At 35.3% G+C, this 14,227-nt stretch overlaps 1 protein-coding gene across 1 annotated transcript in view; it reads left to right on the forward strand.

Moving 5' to 3' along the window:
- LOC129254241 (dual specificity calcium/calmodulin-dependent 3',5'-cyclic nucleotide phosphodiesterase 1A-like) overlaps window positions 1-14,227 on the forward strand; it is a 31,345-nt gene that overhangs the window by 6,030 nt on the left and 11,088 nt on the right. Inside the window, exons 3-4 of the mRNA XM_064106848.1 lie at window positions 5,950-6,090; window positions 9,836-9,936. Coding sequence (XP_063962918.1) covers window positions 5,950-6,090; window positions 9,836-9,936 — 242 coding nt within the window. The remainder of the gene's footprint in view (window positions 1-5,949; window positions 6,091-9,835; window positions 9,937-14,227) is intronic.

A 14,227-nucleotide genomic window follows, 5' to 3' on the forward strand; every position in this document is an offset into this window, starting at 1 on the left:
TTATTGTAAATATAGGGTATCATTTTAAAGAACATTAAATGATCTATTGGTATCAATTACATGTTAATATTCACTAAAACTAAGGAGTGATTATCGATCAAAGTCAGGTTTCCAAACTTTTTTTGAGGAGTTTATATATATATATATATATATATATATACAGTGCGTCCCACAAAAAACGAAACCGAGATTTATCGATGATTTATCATAACTTAATCACAAATACAATAGACAAATGACCTACCATTGTAAAGCTTAGAATCTCCTCTTTCATCTAAAATTACTTAGATTATTTCTCATTCACGCATGAGTGAGCAAAAACAATTTGAAGAGGGGATACCAAAAAGTCATTTGGCGGGCTGTATCTGGGTTTCAAATAGAAAACCCCATTTTTGAAAAGTTCAATATCTGCTCTTTAATTTGATACCTCAATTACAGAAAATGGTCAAGAAATAATAAAGTTCTGGTTATTTGAAATAAGGCTTGAATTTCAATAATTTCATAAAATTAAGAGGTTCTACAGGCTAGCGTTCAAACTCACTTGACGATCAGCCATGCATTAAGTATTTTGTTAACCATGCGATAGCTTCTGTGGGAAACCGGTGAAAACACGTTTATTTAATGAAATTATGGAAATACAAGCATTGTTTCGAGGGACCATAACTTTTTTACTTCTTGACCATTTTTTGTGATTAAGATATCAAAAAAAGAGCAGATATTGAACTTTTTAGGCATGTGATTTTCTTTTTTTAATTCAGATACCCCCCGCCAAATTAGTTTTTGGTATCCTTTATTCAAATTGCTTTTGCTCACTCATGCGTGAATGGGGAATAATCTAAGTAATATCGGATGAAAGAGGAGATTTTAAGCTTTACATTGGTAGGTCATTTGTCTATTGTATTTGTGATTAAATTATGATAAATCATCGCTTAATCTCGGTTTCGTTTTTTCTGGGACGCACTGTATATTGTGATGCCAAGAATACATGTAGGCACCCTACTGCCATAATAGTCTGTATTTACAGACCGCTTCTGGCGAAGTCTTGATAGACGAAAGCTAAAGCTAAGAATGGTTTCCTGACGTCATCTTTTGAGTCGTCCCTCATCTCATTATAAATATATATATACATGTATTTATCTGCATTGCATGCGTGACGTGCCAGAGAAGAAATTCTGTAATTTTAGATCACACGGTTTTTCTCCTCGCACGATCACGTTTGAAGTAAGATTCATTCTGTCTACAATGTATCCGAGATGGTCCTCATGTGCTCTTCTTGAAGGAGGCCAGATAATGGAAAGGAAATGGATTCGCACGGAGAATCTGTCAAAATGGCGAGTAAAAAAGTCAAAAACATGAAATACCACGTGACATTTTCTCCTAAAAAAAGAATAGATCTCATGTTCAACATTCTTTAGCGAGATGTCACATGATATATTCTGCTTCTGTTCCAGAACACACTCAATACTTGAGTCACATCACTTTTCCGAAGTTATTCATAACATCATTGTCTTCGTTTGCTCCTCTTTATCTGGGAATAATAGCAGGCTTAATTTTGTCACCTATTTCTCATCCTTCTCTTAAAGCCTGTCAGTTCTAATTTAACACAAGGTTGTCATATTTCAGACGATCTCACGTCGTGTTATTCGCACTAGCGCGATAAACATTAGCGGACGTCATCACTGCCAAATGTTCTCATCATAAAGCAATTTACCATTAAAAAATCCCTTCGGAACAAACTGCTTTGTGTCTTTTGCAATTAAGAATTATATTGATGTTATACATTTAAATTTTATGACACACTTTCGCAGAAATCGCACGTAAAAATGATTAGGATGGTAATATGGTGTTGACTTACCTGATGATTACTTGAACGGACTTTAAAAGTTCTATTGAAGTTGGTGGCAGTGTGAAGAGATCTCGTGAAATGTTGTGTATTCTTGTGTGATTGGTGGTGGCAGGCAGCACAGAGCGATATGACCCGGTTGTCAGGTTGATTTACTGTGCAAACGGCTGTTCAAACATCGTCTCTCCCCCAAACCAATCCCTCCAAGTACAGTTCATCCAACTATCACCATCCTTCAACCTTTCGAGGATTATATAGGCTGTTGTTTTCAAAATCATGCTTAAATATCCCTTTTTATCCTAATGCAAATATTCATAGGTTTGCTCATAACGCATCACCTCCGGGCAGAACTACCGTGAACATTTGCATTAAATCTTAAACTGTCAATCATCAGTCAAAATCGGTGTTGCATGTGCAATTAGTTCAGAAGTCTTGCATATAACCAATAAGGATTACTAGTTTAACTTTGCCACCAATTGCAGAACTTTTCATTGCAGTTTCACAATTTAGGGACAATTCAAGTGATTTTAATTTCGTATTTAGTGATGATGAAGTATGCAACAGTGTTTAATCATTTGAAATCAGTCAAGGATAAATTCTATTATCAGTTACACGAGAAATTGATCATTTTGTCTTTGACCCTCTTTCAATGTTATCGTCTTTCCTTGGATTTGATTACTCCACTCGAATACTTAATGATTTTTTTTTCCATTTTTTTTATTTGTAGTATGTTCAGATCTACTATAGATAGTTTGTTTTCATCTTGAAATGTTTCCCCTCCCTCTCTCCCCCTCTCTTCTTCTCTCGCTCTCTCTCTTTCTCTCTCTCTCTTTCTCCCTCACACATATAATCTCTCTCTCTCTCTCTCTCTCATGTTTCAGCAATCTGCCTATCATGCTGTCTATATAGTAACCTGTCTTCCTATTTGTATTTTAATCTATCCGTCTCTAAATCCCTCTTTTTTCATTTCATTCCCTCACTTACCCTAATTTTGGCCATCCCTTCCATGTATTTTTAAAGGTTCACAATGTAACAGTAGGCCATACTTCTGTGACACAATTATATGTCAAACGTATCGCTGTGTACTTGTCCAAAACAGTTACAGAGTTTCGAATTTAGTTACGAGATGTCCTTTTATAACTCTTATTTTGGTCCCTTGTATAACATTTATAAATGAATTGTACAGTCATATCGCAAGATTGTCTTCCGTCTTAAGTGTTTGCTCACTGTACTCTTTTTAGATTTGTCAATCTCTATTCATTGTAATTTTCTTACATTCTTCATTCAGTCTATGTCTCCATTTCTCATCCTCCTCACGTTCTCCACGTTCTTCCCATCTTCCTTTTCGTATCCCTTCATCAATCACCCTGCCATTGTCCTCACCTGAAGATTCAATTTCTCCCCCCGACAACTCTTCTAAACCAGCTACACAGGTAATAATCCAGATAGAGTTTCTTCATCATTGTCACTCGGGGCATATAACTGCTTTCTCGCTTACCTATAGGTCGTATCATGGGCTAATCATATACTCCGTGCCCCTTATTTGTCTCACGCATGCAAGGCTAAAAAGGGAAGTCATCATCAAAGAGGCACATCGGGGTTTCCAGTGCAGAACCTTGTTTTTGGTGTCGTACCATGGTTCAAGTATTATTACTCCTGCGAATGGATTAAAAAGATACTGTCATTATGTTATCTTGATCGTCGTGACTTTCAAAAAAGTGCATTCTTCTGGATTTCATGTTTGGTGTTGATTAATGATATTGCTGCTTAGTAGACAATGTAAATTACTCCAGCAGAATTAAGACGTGTACCCCTGTTATTGTATGAAGCCCTGAAAGATGATTATGTTATTTATAGAAAACAGAATAGATATCACGTCACAAATAGCACCTGTTAAAGCGAAATTTGTTTCCGTCTTTTCGTCCAGTGCGTCAATGGGAAGTAGTTTGTCGGTGCATGAAAGTACTCCCTGCTATTGAGGTGCACATTGTTTAATACATCAACTAACAGAGATTTTTAAATTGCCATCATGATCCACCAAAAAGTGTATAGGTCGAGGCATTGACGAAATGTTTAGCAGCATATAGGAGTTTCTGTCAAACCATATTTATTTATATTGTCGATTACTTATTTTAAACAAACTTTTATTTTTTATGATTATTGACATGAACAACATTGTCATTTATATTTTTTTGCATATTGAGCTCCTGACAAATATCACCATCACCGGTAATACTGTTACACACAAAGCGTTTTAATAACCCTTTCCCACCTTACCGAGATTTTCAGTGTTTTGTCATGGTTAAATATTGTACCTTCTAGTCGTTTTCCCCGAAGTCATCCACCAGGAAGTGTTACTCGGGGCATGCGATAGTGGTAGTATTATTTATGGTTTGGGGTTTTGAGAGGGCCTTTGTAGCTTGATTTTTACGGTTTCAGAGCTTTTCTTTTGTGAGATTGTTCCAATGCGTGATTGTTTCGGGGAAGAAGGGGTTCGCTAAGTGTGTCGTTGATATGAAGGTAGACTTTACGTTGAATTGTCCATCGTGAGGGCGTCTCAATCGTGTTTCTTTCTTTGAGGCGTATCTTTGTAGATCTAGGTAGAGTTTTCCACGTATCATCTTAAAAAAGCTAATGAGGCGTAGATTTTCCTTCTATCCTCTAAGGAGTTCCAGCCCAGTGTCTCCAACGTATCTGTAAAGCTGCATTCTCTACTGTTCTTCTCCATCACAAATAGAGCAGCCCGTAATGCAAGCATATTTGAGATGGGGTCTCACCAAGGTGTGATACTGACGCTCTTTTATCTCTTTGGAGCAATAATTGAACTTTCTTCTGATGAATTTTAAGACTTTTTACTCTTATATATTGCATATTGTGTCTGTATATCCCATTTCAGCTTATTTTCTATATAGATCCCCAAGTATTTGTGACTGTTGATCTCCCGAAGCTGATCGCCTAGAAGAGTGTACTTTGTATAGCCTGGATCTTTCTTCCAAGATATCCTAAAAATCGAGCACTTAGATGCATTAAATTTTGTCATCTTGTCGCGAATCATAGAGAAATCGTGGTGAAAATATGTTTAAAAAAAAAAATATCGATCATGGTGACTTTGAAATTTATTGAACAATCGTAGAACCTTTGGTTTGAGTTGCCTGTTGAGCCATGTGACGAAGGTACCATAATGCCCAAATTAACAAAGCTGTAAGTTCTATATAAAAAAGGACGTCAGATCTTTTATGATTAACATTAAGAGTATAATTTAACAAAATACACGCTTCAAACATTTTCAAAATAAAACAAAATAGTTGCCAGTCTTAATTATTGGCATCACGTAGTATCAAAGCTCACTTTATTTATTAAAATCTTGTTTATCGGGATATTCATTTTAAGAGACCAACTCATTTGGGTCTCTGTAATGGATAGAAGATAATATCCTTTGACATCCCACGATCTGTAACAATATGGGAATTATGAGGTAACTGTAGGCAAGAAGGAAAAGGGAAATGCATCCCTAGATAGGAAAAGTTCTGCGGTCAGCTGCGAATGGCTCAACTGTGGCGGGGTACTTGTCAAATCGCACATTTTGTGGGGAAACGATCATACCGTCATTTCCTTCATGTAGGTAAATAAATGTAAATTGTTACCATCAGCAGACTCATTTACCAATTCAAAAATAAAACTACATAGGCCTACATTGCGCAAACTTGATGTGATGAAAATAGTGACAATGTGGCCACTCATGGCAGCTGACAGTTTCTCAGAATTCTCTTTGAGGATTTTATTTTCATGCATGAAATCTGCAGATTTTGTACAATTAGCAAGTCTTGATACCTTCTTTGTTGTTGGGACTTTAGTGGTAGAAGTCCACTCATGTTCTTTACTAATCAATTGATTTCGATATTTCTACGTCAGCATACCTTCGATGGCAGAAGAGAATTTACTATTGACTTCTCGAGCTTTCGAGTAGATGCCTGCCACGATGTGTAAACCTGGTAAAAGACAATGTCTGCTGTCTTGTGTCGTCAAACGATGCTCTGTGTTACTGCTCCACATATCATTTGTGTTCCTTATTTTATAATTTTTTATTTCTCCTCTTGGTTCCGTAGATTCCTCATTCTGTACTCGGTGCTTTCTTGGACGCTATGGAACTTGGTTATAGCAAGTATGGCAATCCTTACCATAATCTGCTTCATGCGGCTGACGTCACACAGACAGTACATCACATGTTAGCACGAATGGGACTAGTGGTAAGTGAACGAAATCATTCCAGTAGGGATGAATATTAAAGCTGTCGTAGCCGCTTCTCAAATAACTCTAAATCATATGATTTGAAATTAATCCAAATCGGCAGATGTCTCCAGCTAAATAGGCCTAGTGGATTTAAGTACAATCTGTTGGGATTTTAATTTGAAGCCTAAAGATTTGAATTTAAATTCTTTGACTTTTAAATTAAATCTGTATGATTCGAACTGAATCCAGAATTATAATCGTCGTTATTCACACCTGATATAGAATCATATCAAATCCATGGAATTTAGAGTTTACTTCATAATTGCGCCACTTATCGAAACACGATACACATAAGGGGCCCTTTGCAGAAAGAGTATCGTTCAAACACAACTCTAAAATAACCGCTAATCCTGAATACATGGCTTTTATGTTAGAGTTGGGTTTTATTATAAATCTTTCTGTAACCGGGTTAGTTTTATGGAATTTGCTTGTGATACATTCAAAATTCCAAAGATTTCATAAAAATCTTGATAGGCTGTAAATATTGTCCAGCCGAATGTTAAATTTAAAATTAAACCTTGTGGATTAAAATATAGAGCATTCAGATTTGATCTAAAATCTTTTGAGATTTAAAAGTTAATCATTAAGATTGAAAATTAATGGTCACTAATCACAGCCGATCTGGATTGATTTTAAATCCTTGAAATGTAGATTGTACGAGCGTAATGTGATGTTTTATTTTTACATTACCTGCTATGGGGTAAGACGTTACCGCGTAAAATGACCAAACATTTTTTTTAGGTCATAGTTTGTTTTCAAGTGCTTCATTTTTGTTTATATCGCGCTGTCCGAATTATCTTTACTGGTAATTTTTTCATCCATTTTTTAACGCTAACTGTAAAATGTTCTCACCACTTTCCTAAAAAGGAAATTATTTTGAACCCCTGTCTTGAATTTAGATGACATCGATATACATCGATTCTGTTCCTCTAATAAGATTTAAGCACAATGCCATGTCTTCATGGCACATGAAATATTACTTTTGCACTGTGAAATAACGGAGTTAGCAGCATTGTTTTTATATGAGGTGTGGAATTTAAAATTGGATTTGGCACCCATTTGACCTCGAGGTGCGTGAACGGGGTATAGTTGCATCACATGATGTAACATGACGAAATTACATGGCACTTTCAAACCAATATGCTACGTATTTAGGATACCAAGATCGAAGTTTGATTTCAAAATATTTTCAAGTAATGATTAAGCTAGATGGGTTTTTGTGTCATTTCTTTGAATAAATATTTCCATTCTACGATCTAAGTACACTCTTAAAAATGTTGGGCAACATACGGTCCACACAACAATTGGTTAAAACTTTATCCAATTCTGGGTAGTTTTACACCAATAATATGTGCTTTGGGTGAAAACTACACAGTATTGGTTGAAAACTACCCAGAGTTGGATAAATTTTTTAACCAATTGTTGTGTGGACCGTATGTTGCCCAACATTTTTAAGAGTGTATTGTGCGTGGCTGTGTAGTTGTCCCATTGGCTTATACTTGACCCCAAAGAGCTTATATTTTCTTTGATTTATAATCTGGATATTAAATAATGTTGTAAGTGGTCTATAAGATACGACTGTATTACCTGTAAGACTGTATCAATTCGGTACACAGTCACAACCAGTCATGTAATATGGTTTACATTCACATTGATATAGATGAAACGCTTCGGTCGAATTTCACCATCCTTTCTTTTGAAGTGGGATGCGACTTTTGTAATGATGCTATTAAGTGTTGTGATGTAGAAGTGTCATATTACTAACTTTAATCGCGATTCTAACACGAACATTCATGTACTCCCTTCCAAAGCTTGGAAACTAATTGACAGAGATTTTGTAAAGTGATCAAATGTAATAAAACCATATTAGGATAGCTTCTCGTTTTAAGTTAGCGTCATGTTTAAAAAAGGGGGAAATGAGAACATGAATGGATTCATCATGTTTGGCTCCACATTTAATGTTTAGAATCTGACATTAAATGAATGACATGATCTCATGGAGACCTCATTTGGCAGGAAATCAGTGCAAATGATATCGATTGTATGCTATTTAGACGGATACATAATAAAAGAACCAACGTAAAACACGATGTCCTGGTTAGTAGATAGACACAAAAATTAGTGAACCGCTTGGGGCTCGAGTGAAGAAAAAAACATCTCTATAAAATGATCGACTAAAAAGAACAATAAAAGGAGCTTTGGGAATAAAGGGCAGAAAGTAGCGTTAAATTTATCATCCCCAATCAATTACTGCATTGATTACATTTAGTGCATATTGTTTCGCGTGTGCTGCTATGGCAACATCTTCTTTGGTTGCTTAGTGACGTATGCGTAAAGAAGTGTAATCTGAGGAGGTTCGTATGTGTGAATCGCAGATGATATACATGCGTGCGAGGGTATAGATGGAGTACTACTGTTGTGACACCAAACAGGGCTAGAAATTAGAAAATTGTTGTACCGACCATTTAAATATTATGCTATATAACTTATGAATGACTCACAAGTACAACAGGAACAAAGTCTGCCATTTGTCTTTGATATATCAAACAGTTATGTCAAACAATATCAAACCTTTGTCATTCTAGTCCAAATTTATTGTTTGCAATTGGTACGTGTTTTATCTTTCTCTCCTTTTTTCAGTACATGAGTTCATGTTTTTTTTTCTCAAATTTTATATATTTTGGTGTGAAATTCAATTTGGTTATCCAAAAATGATTGATTTCAAACCATGAATAATAGGTACCTGCTCTAACGTGCCTTTTGTGTTTTTCCCCTGGTGATCCACCTTGTCGCTTATTTCCGTGCACATGTTTTTGAAAGTGTGTCACTTGTTCACTTCGTAAAGACTTTTTATTAAGTTAGAAATAAACATTCACGAAACACATTGTGTGTTACTTTTAGATAAAATTCGATTTATCATACGAATGAAGACTTATTCGAAAAAAGGTGGTACGTGGATATATATATTTATATATGTATATACATATGAGTGCTGGGGCTGGATTCTGGAGACCTTTAATCTCTCTTTTTCTTATTTCCTTTTCTATTTTAATTTCCCCTATTTCCTTTTAATTTAACTGGTTCATGCTCTAGTTGTTATTTTGATTTTTATATGTTATGCAACTACAAGAATATTTATTAGGAGGCTGCACTCTACAAGCTCCGCTTTTTAGCAGCCTCCTCCATTTCCAACCTGATATGTAATAATCTTGAATATAATTTTTGTACAGAAATACTTGAAATATGTTTTGTTATTTATATGTTAAAATGTACAAAATAAACTGTAATTGTTGAAAATGGAAATAAACGAAATGAAATGAAATGAAATGAATATATATATATATAGAATAAACTAATCAAAGAAAAGTCGAATGAAATTTCAATTTTTCACGTTTTTTCACTTTTACTTTTACTAGTTTCAATTTATTCTCCAGATTTCATTATTTTATGTGTGTATAATATTTCATTTATATTTTTTTCTTTTATCCAAGAGCCAAGTAAAATAATTTAAATTAACATGATAAATACATCGCTATTTTGATAAATTTTGAAAAAGAATTATTGTATATCTTCATGTTCTTCCTCTCTATCTAATGTTTCTCTATAGTTATCATTCCTCTTCAACAATTATGAAGACTCTACACTCCTCCTTTTCTAAGATGTTTTTCTGTCTAATACCTAAGTTGTGTTATTGTTTTACAGCACTGGTTGTCTGACTTAGAGATCTTCGCTTCACTTCTAGCAGCAATAATTCACGACTTTGAACACACGGGTACTACAAATGCGTTCCATGTTAATACAAAGTAAGTAACATGAATTGACTTCATAGTGGCTTAAAGGGGTGTGGGGTAGTGCAAGAGAGATGGATGGATGGATAAATATTTTTTTTTAAGATATTGATGTAAAAAGCGACAGGAAAAATCGACTGATAAAAATACCTTCATAAACCAAGATGGATTAAATGTAGACATAAGTAGATTTAGATTTTAAAAAATTATGTGTACATTACATAGAACTTCATGCACGCATTCAACCATGTGTTTTATTCAGATGAGTAGAGAACCCAAATCTTTAATCTTCAAATTGACCATAAAAATGGAATTGAGATAAAAACAACAAGTTTAAAAGACAGATTAACAAACAAAATAACAAACGTTTGGATTCATAGACCGGGGGTCACGTTTTCAAAATGCAGGGGGGCTGAAAATTGTTCAATTTTGAGGGACTTTGTGGGGACAAGCTTATAGATCGATCACAATTTTTGTTCTCACAAATCAAAAAGTGTTTTTCACTCCAAAGAGGGATCTCTTAATCATTCCTTCCAAATAGGGGCACATGGTCGTACATACCGCAATGTACCGTTTTGGTAGAAAATCATATTTCATTACCCGTACTACCATCTCCGTAAAGCATCATCAGCGACAACAACATCATCATTATCATCGCGATATATTTGTTACCTTTGTAGCCGTTTAAATTACAAACGCCATCTTTATAAACTTAGTTTATTATTATGACCGTCTTTATCCCGTCAATGCAGTCAACAAAATGAACACCATCGCATAATGTCGGAATCATTACAACTGTCATTTCTAAGTTGCACAAATCAGTAAACAATGATCGCATGATTTGAAAATGCCCATAGAATTCCTAATCCATTAGCTAGCTCCGCAAATAGAGTGTAACGGAGTGAATATTCGACGCCGCCAAAATATCCGCACATTTGCGATTTAAAAATAGAAGAAGCTCAATTGAAATGGCCATGAAAATATACGGTCGCTTTGTGATCCAGTATGTTACCTCATGATACTAATTCTGTTTGATTCATAGAGGTAAAGAGATGATGGAGAACGGGTACAGAGAAAAGATACAAAGGATTAAAAAGAGCGAGTGAAATAGAGATGAGAGATTCCGATTGATTCTGATTAATTGATGTTTGTTTGTTTTTTTCATTTAAAAGTTGATAAATAAAGATTAAATGAGAGAGATTGAATGCTCTTCCTAGATCTTGATGGTGTTGAAAAGCTTATGAATGGTTTTTGATTTTGGTGGATTTTGGCTGAACGGTCATCTTGTGGAGGATCCGTGGTGTAGTAGTTCTAACTCTCGCCTTCTAATCAGAGGGTCGTGTGTTCGAATACCACCGCGGCCTAGCGTCTTTTGGCAAGGCATTATCACACTGTCATCACTCCACCCTGGTACTGAAAGGGTACCCGGTAGGATGTGACATAAAAGTAATTATAGCTTGCCCAGCACTGTGTGCACCTCAGAAGCGACTGACTAGAATACTTCCCAGGGAGTGGTGGATGTGCATACGTTGTTTGCGAGAATAACTGATTGAATCCAAAGACCGGGGTAATAATAAATCAGGAAGCGCTTAAATACGTACAATATATATGTCTTAAGCGCATTATAAATAACCATATAGTAGTATAGTAGTAGTAGTAGTAGTAGTAGAAGCAGCAGCAATAGTAGTAGTAGTAGTAGTAGTAGTAGTAGTAGTAGTAGTAGTAGTAGTAGTAGTAGTAGTAGTAGAAGAAGTAGTAGTAGTAGTAGTAGTAGTAGTAGTGGTAGAAGTAGTATAATTATTATTATTATTGTTATTATTATTATTGTTCATTATCTTGATCCATCAAAAATTTAGCCAGCCAAAATCTACCCGAAGTCTCACACAAAGCTTATATTCCGGTCGACCATCTATTAGCACCGCCGTAAAGACATCGATAGCAAAGGAAAATATTTTAGTCTACTCTAATGTGTCACATTATATGTGAATTTGAAGTTTTAAAACCCACCTTGTAAACGACGGATGGTTTGCGTTTTAATGATTTAAAACGAATTTTGCCCCCAAGTACCTGATAGAGTATTTTCCTCTATTAATACGAAACATTAATAATAGTATGCTTTAAGTTTTGTCCACCATGTCCACAGTCCACATCTTCATCATGTTCATAAGGCATTATAATCATGAACTAAATTGATATTTTGATAAAAATCAAGTGTATGATTTGTATGTGTGACGTTTCCTTAAATAAAACACATAATAATGTTCATGGCTTATTTCCTTTTTATATTTCTTTTACATGATCTATGTGAAGTCTTCCTATTATATCTTATTTCAGTAATGCGTACTTAGTGTTTCGTTTCTCATTAGATTCACCTATTATGTTACAGTGATAATGTATGATTGGACAAAGTAGACTCATGCCTTCTCATCTGAAGGAGACCGAGAAAATCCCCTGTCACCTTTCCCAATATCATCGTCTCCACCCCCTATTCATTAAGGACATGCACCCCCCCCCCTCCTCTTGTGTGTCCCGTTTCTATCATCAATATATTATGTGTGCTCATTGGGAATACTATTCATCCCTTGAACAAACTCAAACACTCTATCCCTTATCTACAGCAAATGATGTTCTCTATAAATAAACATAGTTTTATGTGTTTGAAGGAAGCAAATGGAAAATCACTTTATACCTTTACAAAAAACGAACAATTGGACGAGAGAATGTGCTGGGTGGAAAAGAGTAATGTAATTATCTTGAGTAAATGTATGCACATGGGTCATCTGATAGTATTGTCTTTTAGATAGGAACAGCTTACACGCGCGCATCAGTTGGATAGCATCGGGAACACTAAAAAAAAACATGACCAAGGAAAGCCAGTCTTGGTACTATAGAAAGTGATATTTCAGGACTTATATTAATGTGGAGACTCTCCTTTCATCATTAAGGAGTGACCATTTCCACTTATGTGCATGCTATAGACACATATCTTACTGTATCGCAATCCAGATTACATGTAAATAAGAAGGGCAATTAATTGGATATTCCCTTTAAGGGGTTTCAATAATAACTATATGATGTACAGGTTACTCTGCTGATTTTGTCTAATTGGTTCATTTCAAATGCGTTTGTTTCAATAAAATGTTATTATTCAATAAAATTATACATTATTTGGCTTGCTAGTACTACAGAACTAATGTCATTTTGTCCGGTGGATTTACATGTATTACAGAAAATGACTTGAGAAGCAGGTCAACGTTTATCAATATTTCGGTATACACTGGCGTTGTATCAGGTTTAATTTATCTTTTATGTCTCAGATCAGTCATTTATAATGAGACAGGCTTGGATTTGTACCATAAATGAATCTTATACCCAAACATGCAATCCCGTTTGTTTCATCTCAAACAGAATGACTCCCAAGCGGATATATAAAGCTCATTGCATTGAATGATGACCGTCGCCCCGGAAGCAAACGCATATAAATCTTTTCCCCCTTTTCAAGCCATAGTATGACGGACAACCGTTACACTGTCATCACCTGGGACATTCCGATAAATAACCCAGTCTCTTTTCCTCTACCGGCTAAGTTCATATCTACCGCTGATGACGTAGATAGTCATGTGATACATGAACCCAATTAGAGGCGGAATAAAAAGTTGCCTCTCTTATGATAGGCTAATGCAATTCCCTCGTTTGTGTATCTTTAGTCAGGGTGGTAAACCGAAGCTTCTCTAATTGAAAATGCTGCCAATTTGCGGCGTACATCCTTGGCCCCGTGTAATCCTCACGAGGGTCAAGACCTTGGCTACATTTTTTATGACAAAGTATTCTATTCAGTTCGCATTTGGGAGTAGGCCTACATTTTTGGATCGTCAAAATTATGTTTATGATTTTAATATTAGTTTCACGTATTAAACTGTATCATTAAACAATAATAGCCAATCATAACTCGATATTTTGTCTCAATTCTTCTTGCACATCGTGTTGTTCGGCTATGTGTCATAGTCTTTCGGGTGCATATTTCAAAGCCGCTATGCTATTGTGTTTCGTCTTGGATTGAAATATGTATAATCGAATGGTTGTTCACACTCTGTTTTAGCATCATTGTTATTAATATGATTATTATCACGTGTATTAATCGTCGGGTGGCAGAGAAGTCCTCACGGTGATTTTCAGGCTGAATAATAGGATACAATATTTGTGATCAGAGAGAGCCTAGGGTGTTCAAAAATATCATTTGGTCTCATCTTAATAAATATGTGCCTACAAGCAAAAAAAAATTCCTATCATTTTTTTTCCAACATAG

The sequence above is a fragment of the Lytechinus pictus genome, chromosome 1, assembly GCF_037042905.1.
Source record: "Lytechinus pictus isolate F3 Inbred chromosome 1, Lp3.0, whole genome shotgun sequence".
Taxonomy (NCBI): Eukaryota; Metazoa; Echinodermata; class Echinoidea; order Temnopleuroida; family Toxopneustidae; genus Lytechinus; species Lytechinus pictus.